This window comes from Triticum urartu, chromosome 5A (assembly GCF_056163025.1).
Source record: "Triticum urartu cultivar PI428250 chromosome 5A, HENAU_Tu73, whole genome shotgun sequence".
In the NCBI taxonomy this organism is placed as follows: domain Eukaryota; kingdom Viridiplantae; phylum Streptophyta; class Magnoliopsida; order Poales; family Poaceae; genus Triticum; species Triticum urartu.
Window position 1 is genome coordinate 536,835,949 of NC_141877.1, and position 20,073 is coordinate 536,856,021.

The 20,073-nt window shown below is 41.4% G+C and overlaps 1 protein-coding gene and 1 pseudogene across 1 annotated transcript; both read right to left on the reverse strand.

The window, feature by feature from the left end:
• Window positions 1-763: 763 nt before the first annotated feature.
• LOC125510350 (G-type lectin S-receptor-like serine/threonine-protein kinase B120) lies at window positions 764-11,431 on the reverse strand (annotated as a pseudogene).
• A 2,333-nt stretch (window positions 11,432-13,764) lies between these two features.
• LOC125510352 (G-type lectin S-receptor-like serine/threonine-protein kinase At1g11300) lies at window positions 13,765-17,945 on the reverse strand. The gene is made up of 7 exons (XM_048675504.2): window positions 16,618-17,945; window positions 16,368-16,469; window positions 15,111-15,304; window positions 14,812-15,019; window positions 14,495-14,732; window positions 14,262-14,412; window positions 13,765-14,145 (listed from the first exon to the last, which is right to left on the reverse strand). Exons 1-7 carry the CDS (start codon window positions 17,936-17,938, stop codon window positions 13,846-13,848), a joined length of 2,514 nt encoding a protein of 837 aa, XP_048531461.1. The 5' UTR covers window positions 17,939-17,945; the 3' UTR covers window positions 13,765-13,845.
• Window positions 17,946-20,073: the final 2,128 nt, after the last annotated feature.

Below are 20,073 nucleotides of genomic sequence, written 5' to 3' on the forward strand. Positions count from 1 at the left end.
ATGTTGATGTTGATGTGGATAGTCTACATGTTAAGAGAAATCATCTAATGGGGAGCTCCTATTTATATATAGAAGACTAGAAATAGTTGTGTCTGGTTTGGACTCATTGGTGGCGTTTGCAAAGCACGTACTAGTTTTGGTAAGGTTGGAGTTTGTATCCGATTACGTTGGTTAGCTTGATCGTTAGGCCGGCAGCTTCGGGTGTGTATATACACAGGGAAGGCTGTGAAATATTGGATCATACCGAGAAAAGGAGAAAGAAATAAAAAGAAAAGCAGGCACGACACATGCCTTTGGCTAAAAAAAATTTGTGCACGTGTTCATCGTCTAGTTTGATGTGATCTATCTTGTAGGAGAATTTCCAATATACTTCGTCAAATCAGCCTCTCAACCAAGAGGTTGCAGATTCCCATCAGTTAAATGTTTGTCTTACATGTCAAAACTCTGTTTTTCTGCATCTTGGACTAACCAAGAAGATCACCGATTCCTAACGAAATCGATGTAGTGGCCTGATGGAAGCCTAGAGTCTTTAGTTGATTTAGTATATTGGGTGTATATCCCATTCCAAAATGAACTCTTAATATGCTAATAAGTCGTTTCACATCAGTTCCGTCTATCTCTTTACTATGGAAGACCAGATTGGCCCATTCCGCCATACCTAAGTACCCCCCCCCCCCTTTCGGCTTCCAAACAAACTGAAGCGCAACATATATGTTTCACAGGGAAATGTTATTTCCCATGTCTAAGAAAACTTGTATGCATTTCACCTCCCCTCAATCTCGGTTAGAGTAAAGCTATTCCTAGAGTTTAGGATACCATCTCCGATTTGCTCAAGTTCCACGCTTCGCTGCGTAAAGAAGGCAGGGCATATTGGGCATGGAAGTGTGGTGCTTCCATTCTCGAGGACGAACACCACTGATGAAATGAGTGGCCTATCACCTGGGTTCTCTTGGACACACAACAGTGCTACATGGATGCAAAGTGAAGCTTCATCCAATGAACAAGTATCCATGATAGATGAGTCCGCCAATTCATTTATCGTTCCTTCCTTCCACATATTCCATGACTGAAACAATGACGATTATTAGAAAACATCATCAATAACTTGATATATTCCTATATTTAGAACTTCACAAAATTCTTCTGTGTATACTTACATATACAATGAGGCTAGGGAAGCCCATGGTGTGACAATTTGAGATTCTCTTCATATCAGTAATAATCTCAAGTACTAGCACACCAAAGCTGTAGACATCAAACTTGGTAGAGAAGACACCTTTCATGGCCTATTATGGAGACATGTAGCCACTGTATGACATTGCACTCACATAGATTAGTAAACATGAATTTAACATGCTTTCAAATTTACATGGTTTATACTTTTGAAATTTTTACTCACTATGTTCCCACAACACGCTGGGTGCTTGCATTCTGTTGGTTGTCGCCAAAGATCCTCGCCATACCAAAGTCGGCTATCTTGGGTTTCATCTCTACATCAAGCAATACATTTCCAGCTTTGAGATCCCTATGAATTATGGTCACCCTTCTATTATATTAAACCGTATTGTCCAGTCCAGTATTAATCTTCTTGAATCAGCTTTACAATAAACACATGTTAGAAAATGTTGTGGTTTGTTTTCGGGAACTATTGATTGTTTCTGGAATATGTACCAAAAAGGACATCATCTAAGCTTTTGTTCGGCAGATACTCATAGACCAATAATTTTTCATCCCCTGCACCACAACATCCAAGAAGTCGAACTAAGTTTCTATATTGCAATTTGGCAATTAGAATTACTTCATTCTTGAATTCCTTTGTTCCTTGTTGAGAAGCACTACTTAGCCTCTTGACAGCAACTTCTTGGCCACCTAATAATCCCTGGAGAGTTTTAAGGGGGACTTAGACTCAAACTTTTCAATGAACAATTTAATTATACTAATTTTAGAATGAACTTCAGGAATTTGCTGATCTATCAAGATACCTTGTAGACCCTGCCAAATCCTCCCTGTCCAATCATACATGTCTCGGAGAAACTGTTTGTTGCTAGAGAAATTTCCTCAAAGCTTACAAATGGAAATTCATGGTCATGTGGAGGGTCTCCTTCCCCAAGTTCATCAGAGGTACAAATACCATTCAATGCAGTATTCTTGTATTTTATCATTTTTTTTGTTCTTGCCTGAATGCACAATGTTATAATTATTCCTCGTTTGATGAGTGTATGATTAACATAAAAATAAAGTGTTACTTCCTCCCTCCCATAAATGAATCTAATAAGATCTTAAATTATGGGATGGAGGGAGTATATTTCACCACTAGAACTGTCCATGTATGTCTACTATTCTCTCATGGACTAAAAAACCAAAGCAAATATAACCTTTATGCCATGGTGGGAAATGGTTGACCTGACAAAATGGTGACCCCCAATCATGTAAATTAAGTTACAACTTACATGTGTTACGAAAAACTACCTCTTCCTCCTAGCCTCATCCTCCCAGGTAAAGAGATGGTTTGGTTTCTCTAGCATGCACTAGTGCAGAACCGGGCAATAGCACCGGTTTGTAAGGCCCTTTAGTGCCGGTTCGGTAACCGGCACTAAATTGTAGGCACTAAAGCCCCCCCTTTAGTACCGGTTCAGCATGAACCGGTGCTAAAGGGCAACCACGTGGCACGAGCCAGCTCCGTGGGCGCGTAGGACATTAGTACCGGTTGGTAACACCAACCGGTACTAAATGTTTGGGTGTGTTTTGGTTTTATTTTTTATTTTTACTTTAATTTTGTGTTTTCAATTTAATTTAGTGATTGTTTTACATTATAATGAGTTGTTGAATCATTAGGTGAATGTACCATAGATTAGTTTGACTGGATGCGTGGATCCTAGCTAAGTCATCAAGTATATATCATATCCATATTATATATACTTGATCACCTACTTAAGTGATCAAGGTAATATGGATATGGCATGTACTTGATCACTTATCTAGAATCCATCCAGTTGAAACTAATATGCAATTTCTTTCATAAATGATATAATAACTCATCATCATCATCATCATATTAATATAAAAACTCTTGCATCATATATATCATCACCAACGGTTTTCATAGAAAAGATATCATCGAGTTCAACATGGTAATGATATTATAAGCGTTCATAACACCACAAAAGCAAATCACTCTTTGAGATTAGGTTCAGGACGAAGAACACGGACATAAGAGGACAAGTACTAAGAGCATGAACTAGCTAATTAATCACTCCTGCTGCTCTTTCTCAGGTAAAATAGTATAGAACATGTATAGCTTTGCTGATTCATCATATTGGAGCATGCAGATGAACCTGTCTCCTAATCATGGGTTGCGCTTCTGATTGCTGCCCCCTAGTATTTCTCTGTGATCGTTCACAATTTTGCTCCAGTCTTTTACTATTAAGCATTCCTCGCTATTAGAAATCCTGAATGCACTAAAGTGCATTGTAGGATATCTTGGCCGTAAGCTAACAATATTCATGGTACCTTTAGTGTCGATCCAATCAGGCACAACATTCATCGGGAGTCCCTGTTGAAGAACATCGTATAGTAACATACTTAGCAATGAAGTTTAGCTTAAAAAAATAATGTATGCAAAAGATGCACTGAGGAGAAATAGTAGAAATCTTACCATCTTTCCTAAATATATGTGACCGTAGTTCAGTACAAACACTATTGGTCACACATTTTGAGTACTAACATTTCTAAATGCAGCAAAGAAATTTGTCTTGATAGCATCAATATCCTCAAGCCATGAAACATAATGACTTGTCTCCTCGCAGTTTAGTTCAGCCCCGGGACAGTGGACGGTCCTGTCTACCAAGCCCCAGGACAGTGGAAGTAAGCTTTCAATATAAATTGAAATCTATTAATTATTCAACTGGTTCAAATAATCTCATATCGAAGACATAAATATGGTTGAGAAACTCACATAATGGTAAAACTGGAGGCGTCTGCACATCGACCCAGATGTCTCTATTACCTTCAATATCATCTTCCGGACGAATATCAAAGGTGATAACCATATCAGGCTCAAATGCATAAGCCTTGCATAGTGCTTGCCAAGTTTTGCTTTCAAAATAGGTGTATGTGTCTGCATTGTATAATTTGACGTTGAAGGTATAACCATGCTCGGTCTTCAAGTAAACTCCTTTTACCTCCATAGTTTCGTTAGTACTGAAACCTATCTTATCCAAGACAAAAATTCTTGCATGGCAGGGGATACGCTACTAGAATAGTGAAAAATTAAAATTAAAAGTTGAAGTAAATGAAGCATAAGTCATGCTTAATTACGAAAAAAGACTTGTCGTTGTGACTTACTGTATCCACTTCGAAGTTCTCATCCAGCTTGATGCTGAAGCATCTACCATCAACTAGAAAATTTCTGCCGCACAGGCCGCGCTGGTCTTCGCAGTATTCGCACATAATGAAATTGTGTTCGTCGTCAGACGACATTTCTATGTTCATAGGTGAAACATTAAACGCTTATTAGTTCTATTAACTCAACTAGTTCAACTAATTAATTGAACTAATTCAACTAAGCACTTACGAAAAATATACCTAATTAATTGAACTAATTCAACTAACTAGTTCAACTAATTAATTCAACTAATTCAACTAAACTAGTTCTATTAATTTTCTTACTAAAAATAAGGTAGCTAGTTCTATATAACAAAATGTTAATTAGTTAATGAAATCTCATATAACTAAATTAAATATATATCTAACATATAATTTATATCTAATTCATCTAACATTTGACATTAATATCTAACATATGTTCATATATAGGTGAAACATTAAACACTTACTAGTTCTATCAATTCAACTAAATAAACTAGTTCTATTAATTCAACTAAGCATTTACTAAAAATAAACTAGTTCTATTAATTATTTCTAAAATAAAGTAGGTAGTTCTATATAGTAATATTTTGATTAGATCATCAAATCTCATATACCTAAATTTTCTTACTAAAAATAAACTTGTTCTATTAATTTTCATACTAAAAATAAACTAGCTATATTAATTCAACTACTTCAAATCTCATATATATACCTAATTAATATCTAGCTATACTAATTCAACTAGTTCAACTTGTTCTAATTCATGTAAAATATATTTGACATTAATATTTAACATCTTTTTTCTATATAATTCATCTAACATTAACATTCTAACATTATTATCTACGTAATTTATCTAATATTAATCTAAACAACAGAAAATACAAAATAAGTAAAAACAATGTGTGTGTGTGTCTACGAGCGGGGGCGGCGGCGTACGGGCGGCGGCGGGCGACGACGGGGACGGGCCGCAGGCGAGAGGCGGCGGCGACGGGTGCGGCGGGGGCGACGGCGGTGACAGCGACGACAGGTGGCGGGGGCGACGGCGGTGACGGCGACGACGGGTGGCGGGGGCGACGGCGGTGACGGCAACGACGGGCGGCGGGGGCAGCGAGGGCGGCGCGCAATGGGCGACGGGCGCAGCGAAGAAGTTGGATCGAGAAGAAGTGGTGGTCGATAAAACTGATTTTTTCGTAAGTGCCATATATATAGGAGGGGTCTTTAGTACCGGTTGGAGCCACCAACCGGCACTAAAGGCCAATTTTCGCCAGGCCAAGGGGCGGGAAACGACCCCTTTAGTACCGGTACTAAAGGCCCAATCATTAGTACCGGTTGGAGCCACCAACCGGTACTAATGGTTGTGCGCTGCCACCGGTGGTGCACAATATTTAGTCCCACCTCGCCGAGCGAAGAGCAGCTGCACTGGTTTATAAATCCATCTGCGGCTGCTCCTTCGAGCTTCTCTATATAGTAGGCTTCTGGGCCTAACTAGGGCGCGCTGCCCTGTGAGTCTGCTGGCCCTTCTGGGCCTGCATTTGCACACCCTAGGTCTGGCAGGCTCACTGGGCAGCGCCCCAACAAATTTTTTATATAGTTTTTTCTTTTTTGCATTATTTAGTTTCTTCTATTTATTTTTGAGTAATTTTATATAGTTTTTTTCTTTTCTGCATTATTTATTTTTTTCTATTTATTTTTGAGTAATTTTTTTCTATAGTTTTATTTCTTTTCTGCTTTATTTATTTTCTTCTATTTATTTCTGAGTAGGCTTTTTATGACCCTCTCTACTCTGATACTCCGAAATGATAATACCATTGCAAGTTTCAACATTTTCAGAGTTTATTCTGTAGTGATTTTCAATTTCACAGTCATTTAGCTCCCTAAACAATTAGGTAAATGATCGAAAAACAACAAATGATGTGAGAACATGTTGAAATTGATGACGTCGCTTTGAATATTGCATACTGAACACAAAAGAAGTCCGGAGTTCAAATAAGTTTAAAAAACATTGAAGTGCTCGTGTAACAGATGAGTTCTCGTTCGAAACCCCGATACTCCGAAAGAGTTTGTCCAGTTTGTACACGAAGTGCGTCCAGTTTTTGCCGTGACCCTCTCTACTCTTTCGCACATGCTATGCGGGTGAAATGATGATACCATGCCAAGTTTCAACATTTTCAGAGTTCATTTTGTAGTGGTTTTCAATTTCACGGTCATTTAGCTCTCTAAACAATTAGGTAAATGACCGAAAAACAACAAATGATGTCAGAATATGTTGGAAATTGATGGCGTCGCTTTGAATGCTGCATACTGAACACAAAAAAAGTCCGGAGTTCAAATAAGTTTAAAAACATTGAAGTGCCCGTGTAACAGATGAGTTCTCGTCCGAAACCGTGATACTCCGAAAGAGTTTGTCCAGTTTATACACGAAGTGCGTCCAGTTTTTTTCGTGACCCTCTCTATTCTTTTGCACATGCTATGCGGGTGAAATGATGATACCATGCCAAGTTTCAACATTTTCAGAGTTCATTTTGTAGTGATTTTTAATTTCACGGTTATTTAGCTCTCTAAACAATTAGGTAAATGACCGAAAAACAACAAATGATGTTATAACATGTTGGAAATTGATGACGTCGCTTTGAATGCTGCATACTGAACAAAAAAGAAGTTCGGAGTTCAAATAAGTTTAAAAAACATTCAAGTGCCCGTGTAACAGATGAGTTCTCGTCCGAAACCCTGATACTCCGAAAGAGTTTGTCCAGTTTGTACACGAAGTGCGTCCAGTTTTTGCCGTGACCCTCTCTACACTTTCGCACATGCTATGCGGGTGAAATGATGATAACATGCCAAGTTTCAACATTTTCAGAATTAATTTTGTAGTGATTTTCCATTTCACGGTCATTTATCTCTCTAAACAATTAGGTAAATGACCGGAAAACAATAAATAATGTGAGAACATGTTGGAAATTTATGACGTCGCTTTGAATGCTGCATACTGAACACAAAAGAAGTCCGGAGTTCAAATAACTTTAAAAAACATTGAAGTGCCCGTGTAACAGATGAGTTCTCGTCTGAAACCCTGATACTCCGAAAGAGTTTGTTCAGTTTGTACACGAAGTGCGTCCAGTTTTTGCCGTGACCCTCTCTACTCTTTCGCACATGCTATGCTGGTGAAATGATGATACCATGCCAAATTTTAACATTTTCAGAATTCATTTTGTAGTGATTTTCAATTTCATGGTCATTTAGCTCTCTAAACAATTAGGTAAATTACCGAAAAACAAAAATGATGTCAGAACATGTTGGAAATTGATGACGTCGCTTTGAATGCTGCATATTGAACACAAAAGAAGTTCGGAGTTCAAATAAGTTTAAAAAACATTCAAGTGCCCGTGTAACAGATGAGTTCTCGTCCGAAACCCTGATACTCCGAAAGAGTTTGTCCAGTTTGTACACGAAGTGCGTCCAGTTTTTGCCGTGACCCTCTCTACTCTTTCGCACATACTATGCGGGTGAAATGATGATACCATGTCAAGTTTCAACATTTTCAGAATTCATTTTGTAGTGATTTTCAATTTCACGGTCATTTAGCTCTCTAAACAATTAGGTAAATGACCGGAAAACAATAAATAATGTGAGAACATGTTGGAAATTGATGACGTCGCTTTGAATGCTGCATACTGAACACAAAAGAAGTCCGGAGTTCAAATAACTTTAAAAAACATTGAAGTGCCCGTGTAACAGATGAGTTCTCGTCTGAAACCCTGATACTCCGAAAGAGTTTGTTCAGTTTGTACACGAAGTGCGTCCAGTTTTTGCCGTGACCCTCTCTACTCTTTCGCACATGCTATGCTGGTGAAATGATAATACCATGCCAAATTTTAACATTTTCAGAATTCATTTTGTAGTGATTTTCAATTTCATTGTCATTTAGCTCTCTAAACAATTAGGTAAATGATCGAAAAACAAAAATGATGTCAGAACATGTTGGAAATTGATGACGTCGCTTTGAATGTTGCATATTGAACACAAAAGAAGTTCGGAGTTCAAATAAGTTTAAAAAACATTCAAGTGCCCGTGTAACAGATGAGTTCTCGTCCGAAACCCTGATACTCCGAAAGAGTTTGTCCAGTTTGTACACGAAGTGCGTCCAGTTTTTGCCGTGACCCTCTCTACTCTTTCGCACATACTATGCGGGTGAAATGATGATACCATGTCAAGTTTCAACATTTTCAGAATTCATTTTGTAGTGATTTTCAATTTCACGGTCATTTAGCTCTCTAAACAATTAGGTAAATGACCGAAAAACAAAAATGATGTCAGAACATGTTGGAAATTGATGACGTCGCTTTGAATGCTGCATACTGAACACAAAAGAAGTTCAGAGTTCAAATAAGTTATTAAAAATAAAAAAGAGGTGCAATGCTGGTTAATTTGCTTCAAGCCTTTCGGAATAGTGTAGACTGCACTGCAGATAGCTCAGTGCAATCTATGCTATTCCGAAAGGTTTGAAGCTAATCAACGTGCAAGTGAGCATTGCGCCTCTTCGTCATTGTCTCTGCACTCACGGCTTATAAACCGCTCATACTGCCTCTCTCTTGGCGAGGTGGGACTAAAAATCAGCTTACTAAGAAACTCTAGTACCGGTTCATGCCATGAACCGGTACTAAAGGTTTTCGTGGGGCCCCAGCCTGACCACAGCCGCACTGGCCTCATTAGTATCGGTTCATGGCATGAACCGGTACTAATGAGGCCAGTGCGGCTGTGGTCAGGATGGGGCCTGAACCGGTACTAATGATGCCCGCCCGCCTAGCCGTTGGAACCGGCACTAATGGTCATATTAGTGCCGGCTCAAATTCAAACCGGTACTAATGTGCTTCACATTTGATCTTTTTTCTACTAGTGATGTGTGGTCCATCTTATTTCTAGTACATCGCCAATATTGATTAAGTCATTTGCAACACTGGCTAATTTCATGCTCAAAACCATGTGAGGGGTTATTTCTATTGTTTCACGTATTTATTTATTTTGTAAATTTATATGGTTCACATTAGGAGAAACACTATAATACCTTTGAATTTTAGCCATGCGAGGAAAAATGCATAGGACTGCAACAACACCGGTTCCTAAAATTGCCAGGACAGTCCTCGCCACGGTGCTCTTTGTCCTTTCACCTGTGGAATGTACAAATACCATAGAATGGGCAATGACTGATGTAATCATGAAAGTATGTTTGTAAATACAAGGTAACTAGAAGGAGGGAGAAAATTGGCACCAGCTGCTACTTCTAAGCCTGCAAGCCGGAGATATAGCGTGACGCTGCCAAGCCCTTCGCCGAACTTCCCGGTGTCGATCAACTCCCCCGTCCAAATTAAGCACCTCGTCGCTTCTCCTCCAGACCTGCTGCTGCCTAGGTTGATGAATGAATACGCCACGCAGGAGCAATTGCTGCTGCACTCCATCGCACACTCCTACAACGAGCTCATGTTCGCGCCGGCAATCATGAACCTGTCCAGCGCCTTCATCTCCGTCAAGGCCAAGAAGCCGTCACCACATCCCTGCATTGCCTCCTTTCGTCGGCACCCGGCTGAAAACCTACCAGCTTCCCACTCATGCGTCCTTACTGGCTCGAAGCCATCGAGGCACTTGCACATTGGTATGGGTGCTACCGTCTCGTCGCAGTAGCCGTATGTACCATAAAAGCCGTACCGACTGCATTCCGATGATGGCCAGTTTTCTAGGACTACCCATGCTGAGGAGGTGGTACTCCAGCTCTGGAGCTGGAAATCTCCGGAGTAGGTCGCCACATACCTAGTGTGTGGGGCGCCGACAGAGACGGTGTAAGTGACATAGATCTCCTTGTCCTCGTTGACGACGGCCTGGTAGATGATGACGGTCGCACTGCGGTTATCCTGCTGGTATGGTGCTCACTCTTCACGACATTTTTAAAGCTTGGGCTCATGAACACCTCCTATTCTTACCCTTCAATATAGCTTTTAGATCCGTGCTAGACAACTAACTTACTACATGAAACTTTCTCTTTTTTGTTCCATCCAAATAAAACAACATATGAACATCAGACTTTGCAAGATAGCAAAACATTCTTACTACAATGTTAGAAAAAAACTTATAGATTTTTTTGACCGACGTACATATACAAAATGAGATATTCTTTATTAAAAATGTTATTTTTAGTATTTATGATGCACGAAAAAATTGAAAGTTTTTTCCCACATTCTAGTTAGAATGTTTTGTTGTGCTGCAAAGTCTGAAGTTCATATGTTGTTTTATTTGAAAGAAATAAAAAAGACAAATATCCTTGCACGAATCGCGAGGTAGAGATGGATGGTTAGATAAGGAGATGCATCTAAACCTATGCTCTACAGAATATTTTCCCACGGGCCACTGCGGGCCACTGGGCGAGTCCCGTCCCACAAGAATAACTGGATGAGAGTGTCTGGGTCGACTCCATAGGAGAAGCGCCCGGGTGATGGGTCTCCAGGGTCCTTCCAGGACACCACACGGCTGGTGCCGTGTGTGACATAGCTGAGCCGTATCTTCATTTCTGGAAGCACCGTGTCGGTGAGGTGGTCAAAACTCTGCCATAATATAGTCCCATTCGGCGATCGGACAACGAGGTTGCCGGTGTTCTCGAGCACCGCTACCGGCGAAGAGGAGCTCGAGGTGGCTGTAACATCTGTCGTCCAAACGACATGGCCGCCACCACCGTCTGAGAGAACGAGGTTGGAGGTGTTGGTGAAGGATAGCCTCGGCAGCGAGGAAGTGTTGCTGGTGACCGGGGTCTCCCTGTTGGCTACCCACACGACGGTGAGCTCCGGTATGCTGCTGTACCATACGCCCAGGGACAGGCTGGCCGGACCGCCGGAGTGGAGTCGGAGAGACTGAAGAAGCCCAAGGCGAAGGCACCGTCGTCCGAGATGATGGTTGCGCCCGGTGGGAGCGGCTTGCCGGGGACAAGCCGGTCCTCGGCTGCCCGCAACGGCAGGAACAGAAGGATTAGAGCCGCGGTGTAGCAGGTGAGAGCCGGCCAATCCATTGATCGATCAGGCCGAAGTGTTCTGCAGTAAATTCCTACGTGCTCTGGCAATGAATCTACTAATCGTGCCCTGTTCCGTTGCTGATGCTGACATGCTGTTAGTTATTAAGGTGCAAAGTCCCGATCGATATATGATGCTTGGTCTTGCAAGCAGCAAAGGACTAGTGCTAATATCTTGACAAATTAGTGACCGGTTCCAGCACTCACGTAGTGTTGATAAGGAATTCGGCGATTGAAAAATGCAAAGCTTTTGGATTATTGTTCGAGTTGAGAGTTGACATTTCAGCCGTCCACGTCGAAGCAGCGTTACCGTAGTTACCAGCTTACCAGGGCAACGTCGCCAGTGTGAGCCCAAACAGTATTTTTCGAAACGGTTTTACCATTTCAAAGGCGACTGAACGCTCAAAAACTCCGGCCATATGACAGATTCGTGCTATTCAAACAAGAAAAAGGATTTTTTTTAATCTAAAGGCTAGCGATTGTTGATTGAGAATTAACCATTTTCATGTCTACTACGACACTCACAGAACATGAAATACATTTTGTGCCCACGCGCTCTGAAAGCCCGGGGCGAAGCACACCACTGCAACGTGAGTAGGAGGACAAGGAACACAACGAAGATGAATATGTCATGACAGCTTCATGAGACCATTTTAGACTTGGTTTTGTGTAGAGGAGAGAGACAATAAAAGAGAAACAAGAGGGAGTAGATATACAAGAATCCATCTCTATATGTGTTTCTAGATAAATACTATGAAGAAAGAGAGAAGGTAAAAAAAGATTAGTCCAATAGCAAGTGTTATATCTAACCTCATTATATGTGTGACGTGGGAGCAGCGTGGCTATACTATTAACCATGCTCTTAGATCACACAAGTTGTAGAGTTCGTCTTCACAACAGTGAAATACTTGTTTTATATCAAATGTCACTATTTATATACATTTGGTAAGAACAGCTATGAATCTAAAAAATTATTCTTATGGTATCAACTACCACCTCTGTACTGGTTTATTGGTTCCCATATTATTTTGTGTCAAATTTTGGCCATAGATTTAAGTAAGCAAAATAATAATACATGCCACCAAAAATTATATCTTTCGATTTGTATTCGAACATAGTTTTCAGTGATATTATTTTTGGTTACATGCACTAACATTTATGATTGCGAATGCGATAGAATAGCAGTACATACCAAAATCTTGGGTAACATTAAAGATACTGCTCCACTTTTGGGTTGTGCTCGCAGCAGCACGACTTACACGTACTTCACATAGTAGTCCTACTGTTCACCAGATAGTTTACTTTTGTTTTGCGTTTGTGAATCACTAGATAGGTAACTTTGCCTATACGCTGTGGTTTACCCATGTTGGGTGCACCCACCGTTCGCTGCTATCGTCATGTGCAGGAAAAAGCTTTCATGTTGAGTGCACCAAGGTCTATTGGTCGACGCGCACAACTTGAGTCGTAGCTCAGTTCGATGGAATTCCTGCATGACCGTTGGTTTTGCACAAGTTGCAAAATGATGAGGTAACTTGGTCGTGACACCTCCCTGTTTGTCATACTTTTTGCACAATTTTCATTGTCTAGTCCATCAGACCTTACCAATCAAGTGGATGCGCCCTTGTATATGTAGTCAGAATACAGAAAATGTACTCAACAATGCACACGATGGTTGTTGGGGGGACAAATACAATAGAATCTGGGCTTGTCGTAGAAAAATAGGAAAAATGAATCTGGACCATCAGATGTGAGATTGATGGCCCGGATTGGAGTGGAGTGATTTGTGCACACAATTTGCAGGAAGGTCCCTCCCTGCAAGCTAATTTGGTAGCGTTATCCTCGTCGTTCAAGCCCAAGTCCCTTATGCAGCGACATCACAGATCCATCCGACTGTGGTTGCGGCGGCCTAGATGCCTCCTCCAAGCTAGGCAAGTATGCAGGGTGGAGGCGCTGTACGATCTCTCCGGTGGCTCCTGGCCGTTGTCGCACTGGAGGCACTGTTTGAGGTAGATCAGATCCCTCCACTATAATCTGTATCATGCATGTTCAATCTGATAGTTCAGAATCATTTTTTTCTATTTTTCTACCACAAACCCAGATTCTACTATAGTTGCCCTCGATGAAGCACCCTAACTTTGTGTGACCATCCTACTATTTCTGACAAGTATAAACACAACAAATGAAAGAACGGCAGACAAGAATATCACTTGCTTTCAATGTAGAGGTCGCCTTCATTGTATCTTAATTTTCATAAACTGAGAGTGATATACTAGGCCAGAAACGGAATATCATTCAAAGATCATGCCTTCTGAACAACACATGATAGATAATTATTGTGTCTTATTTAGAAAATGCTGTCACTATTTTGTGAGCCACAGGATTTACAACGATGTTATGTGCACAGAAATCTAAATAATTAAAAAAAATCACCGCCCCTCTATCTCGGTATGAGTCAAATTATTCATGGAAGTGTGAATATCTTTTCTTAACTCATCCACTTCAACATTCCGCCGTGCGAAGTAGGCAGGGCGATTGGGGGTTGTAAGTGTGGTGCTTCCATTCTCTAGGACGAACACAACCGATGACATGAGTGGCCTGTCGTCTGGGTTCTCCTGGACACACAAGAGTGCTAGATGGACACAAATCAAAACTTCTTCTGGTGAAGCATTTATGATAGATGAGTCAGGAAGTTCCTCGGTCTCTTCTTCATTCCACATATTCCATGACTAAAACAAGAAAGAACATCATATCAGTACTGAATTTATCCCTCAAACAAAAAATTACTTCGGACTTTGATCTATTTCTAGAAATGGAACTTAATATAAATATTCTGTCTACTCACATATACTGTGAGGCTAGGGAATCCCATGGTTTGGCTATTGGAGTTTCTCCTTATACCAGTTACAATCTCCAGTATTAATACGCCAAAGCTGTAGACATCGGACTTGGTAGAGAAGAAACCTTGCATTGCATACTCAGGAGCCATGTAGCCACTGCTTGGTTATACTAAAACTGTTAGAATTTATCTAACATGAATTTAACTTACTAATATGAGTTTCTTTTATGAATGCTCACTATGTTCCAACTACACGTTGGGTATTTTCATTTTGCTGGTTATCACCAATGATCCTTGCCATACCAAAGTCAGCTATCTTGGGTTTCATGTATGCATCTAGCAAAACATTTCCAGCTTTTAGGTCCCTATGAATTATGGTGAACCTTGAATCTTCATGAAGATATAGAAGCCCCCTTGCAACCCCTTTGATTATACTAAACCGTTTTTCCCAATCCAACAACAATTTTCTTGAGTCATCTACAAAGAAACAAATATGACAAAAATGTAAATTTTTGGGTTATCTTAGGAAATTATGGATTGTTGTTAGAATATGTACCAAAAAGGGTAGCATCCAAGCTCTTGTTAGGAAGATACTCATATATCAAGAGCTTTTCACCTCCTTCATCACAACACCCAAGAAGTCGAACCAAGTTTCTATGTTGCAATTTTGCAATTAGAATTACTTCGTTCCTGAATTCTTTTGTTCCTTGTTGAGAATCTCTACTTAGCCTCTTGATTGCGACTTCTTGACCACCTAATAGTCCCTAGGGAAACATAAAGTTGAGTTTTACATATGAATAAATCAGTTCTCCTAATTTAGAAGGAATAACGTGAACTACATAGTCAACAAGCTACCTTGTATACTTTGCCAAATCCTCCTTGTCCAATCTTACATGCTTCAGAGAAATTGTGGGTCACAAGAAAAATTTCCTCTAATCTTACGAATGGAAAATCTTGATCATGAGGAGCCTCATCTCTACCAAGTTCTTCGGAGGTACTCATACCATCCAATCTTATATTCTTGTGCCTTCTGCAATTTTTGTTCTTGCCTGCGACCACAATGTAACATTCATTTACAATTAGCATACCATGGATATAAGAAATAAAAAGTTATACGTGACCCCACAAATTTTCTATATTGTTGTTATTCCCTTTATGAACTCACATAACAAGATGAAATAACCCATCAGGCAAAAAAAACATTCACCAAAAAAATGTATTTGCTCTAGTTCACTATTCAACGCAGCGGTAAAGCTGTTGCCTTGTGACCATGAGGTCACGGGTTCAAATCCTGAAAATAGTCTCTTGTAGAAATATAGGGAAAGGTTGTGTACTATCTATACTACTTAAAAAGAATGTAAGGTTTTCATTTCATCTCTTTTTCGTCCAACCTTTCATATATACGTCCCACTCTTTCCTTATCCTTTTTGATTTCTTCCTCCCATATTTGATTTTTCTCCCATTCATTCAATTGTCTCATGTTTATTATACTACTTAAAAAGAACATAAGGTTTCCATTTCACCTCTCTTTCGTCCAACCTTCCATATATACGACCCACTCTTTCCTTATCCTTTTTGATTTCTTCCTCCCATATTTGATTTTTCTCCCATCCATTCAATTGTCTCATGTTTATTAACTTACCAAAATAAACACATATTTTGTTGGCAAGTCATTAAATTCTTACCAAATAAGTGCTTAACAATAAAATGGCAGATAAATCATGGCAATTGCATACAAATATTTGGTAAGATTTTAGCGTATCAATATAATAATATACGTGGATTCTCAAAAACAATAATACAATAATAGACGTGCAGTCAGGGGCTAATCTATTAGAATGTTTATACTCCCGTCGCAACGCACGGGCAATTGTCTAGTAGACCCAAAATGGTCGGACCCTTTCCTAGACCCTGCGCAAGCGGGAGCTACGTGCATCGGGCTGCCCCTTTTTTTTATTAATTCACTATTTAAGTGGCTTAGAGCCTTAGACGATACCGGAAACTGAGGGCATATTGTGGTAGTAGATGATGAATTCCAAGTTATGTTATTAAACTGGCATTCTCATAAAGTTTTCACATAAAACTTGTTTAAGTAGATTCGGCGAAACATACCTTTGCACTTTAACCATGCAAGAGAGATGCATATGACTGCGAAAAAACTACTGATTAGAACTGGCAGCATAATCCTAACTGCATTACTTTTTCGCCTTTTACCTGCGCCATACATATATATAACATAAGAGAAAAAGAAGATGACTGATACAACTTAACTATATTAGCAAAGATAAAACAGCAGTAAAAATGAGAGTGACAAAACTGGTAGTAGAAAGAGACAAAATGAAAGTTTGTTGCCACCGGCTACCTGCTAGTCGTAGATAGAGCGTCTCTCCACCAGGCTCGCGTAATTTTCCAGTGTCAATCAAATCCCCAGCCCATAACAAGCACATTGTCGCGGCTCCTCCGAAACTGCCACTGCTGACGTTGCGATGCACATACCCCACACAGGAGCAGTTGCGGTTGCACTCCGCCAAACACTCCTCAGACGTACTTCTGCCCCCTCCGACAAGCGCAAATTTATCTGGAGACTTCATCCCCAACATGGCCAAGTAATTACTTGTGCACCCGTGCAACAGCTCCTTCCGCCGGCACCCCGCCAAGAACTTGCCACTAGTCCACTCCTCCTTGTTTGCTGGCTCGAAGCCATCTAGACACTTGCAAGTTGGGATAGGCACGACTGTCTCGTCGCAGTAGCCATATGGGCCACAATGACCATAGCGATTGCATTCAGCAGACCACATCGAAACGACAACCCACACCGACAACCTGCTACTCCAGATCGCAATGTGATACTGACCAGAATAGGTCAACACTGTCCTTGTGGGTGGGGCGCCATCAGAGAGGCTATATGTGACATAGATGTCATCGCCGTTGCCGATGATGGCCATGTAGATGAGAACATCACTAACGTTCATGGCCCCTACCAGCTGTTGTTGGCTAAAGCTAAACACTTGGATCCCCGTCCATGGGTTGCTACGGGTCACCAAGCTCTGCCCGTCCCTCAGAAATATTTGGAGGGGTGTGTCCAGGTCGCCACCTAAGGAGAAGCGTCCTGGAGAAGGGTCGCCGGGGCCCTTCCAGGATACCAGATGATCGCGAGTGTCACGCGAGCTGTATTTGATCCGCATCTTCATCCCAGGGAGGAGCGTGTCCGTGGGGTGGTCGAAGCTCTGCCACAGCGTGGTACCGTTTGCCGATCGGATGACGAAGTTGCCAGTGTTCAGAAGCACCGCTGTTGGGGTAGACGAGCCAATGGTAGTGGTTATGTTGGCCGTTGTCCAAAGGACACGGTCGCCACTATTATCTTCGGAGATAATGAGATTGGAGGTGTTGGTGAGGGAGAGCATCGGTGCAGAGGAAGTGTTATTGGAGATTGGGGTTTCACGGTTGGCAACCCACACAACTGTGAGCTCAGGGATATTGTTGTACCATATGCCAAGGTACAGCTTGGCTGGAGTGGAGTTGGAGGGGTTGAAGAAGCCTAAGGCGAACGCTCCGCCATCAGAGATGATGGTGTTGCCAAGGGCCAGCGGCTTGCCAGGGACAAGCCGGTCGTCGGAGGCACTCAAAGGAAGGAATAGAATGATGAGGGCCGCGGTGCAGCAAGCCAGAGCCACTGAATCCATCAATTGGTTAGGCTAAAATCTTACTTACTAAGCTGTACCTAAGCTATAGGCTATATATCAGTGCTGCTCAATGGAGAAAAGCACTTGCATCGAACCTTCGTCTACAAAGTAAAAAAAGATAGTTTGACCAACGATCCACGACTGTTCTATCACGGAAGCAGATGATTGATAATGCAAAGAGAATGCTACAATGAGCTGGTTTCATAATATGCGCTGGAGTTTATATTTCAGCCATCCACGTCGGAGTTGGGATGCCACCATCACTGCTGACTACTCCCTCTGTTCCAAATTACTCGTCGGAGAAATGGATGTATCTAGAATTAAAATACATCTAGATACATCCATAACTGCGACAAGTAATTCAAAATAAAGGGAGTAGGTAGCTAGTTCTTTTTTCGTCATCATTAACCACATCGCTTCTCACTAAAAGGAAAAATCCGTAATAGCAAGACACAGCGATCAGCGAATGACCGCGGTGGGTGAGATCTTAATATTGAGATACTGACCGGGCCCAGATCATACGGTCCAGCTCCGGCGCGGTTGGATCACAGGATTTCAAAGTCGTTGGTCAAACCTATGAATGTACGTACCGACGGAAAAGGTGCTTCCATTCTCAGACATAATTGCCGAAAAAGGCTTTCGCCCCGCTTTATAAATAAAGCAACCACCAAGCATTCAACAAGGTAGCACCCAGCACACACACACACAACGCCACCGCAACAAGGTCCAACACAAACAATACAAAGTCTGCTGTGGGCACAGCTCAACAAGCCCAAACACCACAAAGGTGGCACACCCAACACACGGCGGCGGCGTCAAAGACGTAGAATAGCTAATCTGGCTCAGGTGGTGGAGGGGGAAGCTGCGGAGCCATACGGAGAGCCATCGCGCGAAGCTGGGTGATGATGGAGGTGATGGCGTCTCTCTCCCTGGGGCGGCTAAGCGGCCGCCAAAACTGCAAGTAACCAGACCATTTGAACAAAGCATCAGTAGCGCGTCGAAGAGGAGAAACAAGCCAAACATAGACTTGTTTCTCAGACATAATTTCCTAACGTCCTAATGTGCAAACTGAATATTCTCTTACTCGTCATGTCACAGCTGAAAACATTTAACACTAGAAAAAGGTATGGTAGCTCTCGGGTGCCCCTCTAAACAACACTGACCCGGCCTGGGTTATATTCTCATACGGCCGCGCGGTTGAACCCCAGTGTTTCAATTCTTGGACAAACTGGTCTACACGCCGATGTACGACCAACGGCTTGGCAGTGGAGACCAGCTTGCCGGAGACCAGCCTGTCGTGGGACATGCTCAATGGCTGGAGGATTAGAAGGATCAGAACTGCAGTGCGGGTGAAGAATGGGTGAGCCGGCCAATCCATCGGTAGCCACTAGTCTATTGGTGCTGCTACATTGTTAAGCTTTCATCGAGCATCGGTCACAAGCAAATAAATAAATAAAAATGCTCCGATGAATCGTTCAGTATCTGTCCACATGTCTAATAAGATGATTCAACGATGCAAAGTTTTTTGGATTTATGGTCGATTGGCTTGGAGTCGCTGAGAGTGCGTTGGATGGAGTTGACATCTCAGCTGTTCACGTCGGAGTTAGGATGCCATCATCACTTGCTTATCAGTCAGGCTAGTGACTGAAATATTAGCCTATACCGCCCCGGCTGCTATGGCCCCGATGCATTGGATCTTGTTAGAAATAAAATCATTTTATTAAATTGCAAACTGTGGTATGTATACCGTGTAAATCTAGCTAGTACTTAAACCATCTGTTATGTCATTCAGAGTAAGGATAATTTGATCTTTAAACCCAGCTTTGGTGTGGCCTTGACGATGTGCTCTCTCTATCATTAGAACTGTTTTTTTGTCAGCGTGCTGGCGTATTGGGAGATGGAAAAAATATGTACCAAAAAGGTTATCATCCAAGATCTTGGTAGGTAGATAATCATATATGGGAAGCTTCTCATTTCCCTCATATCCAATAAGTTGAACCAATTTTGTATGCTGCGTTTTGGTAATTACAATTACTTCATTCCTATATTTTTGTGTGTTGTTGAGATTTTCTACGTAGTCTTTTCACTGCAACTTCTTGACCACCTACCATTCCCTACAGAATTATAATGGTAAT

Excerpts from the sequence above, each read along its gene's own strand:
- LOC125510352 (XM_048675504.2), bottom strand. The coding sequence starts at position 17,938 with ATGGATTCAGTGGCTCTGGCTTGCTGCACCGCGGCCCTCATCATTCTA. Across the intron at positions 16,470-16,617 it reads GCTCTATCTACGACTAGCAG|GTAAAAGGCGAAAAAGTAAT; the intron begins GTAGCCGGTGGC and ends TGTATGGCGCAG. Across the intron at positions 14,413-14,494 it reads CAACGTGTAGTTGGAACATA|TGGCTACATGGCTCCTGAGT; the intron begins GTGAGCATTCAT and ends ATAACCAAGCAG.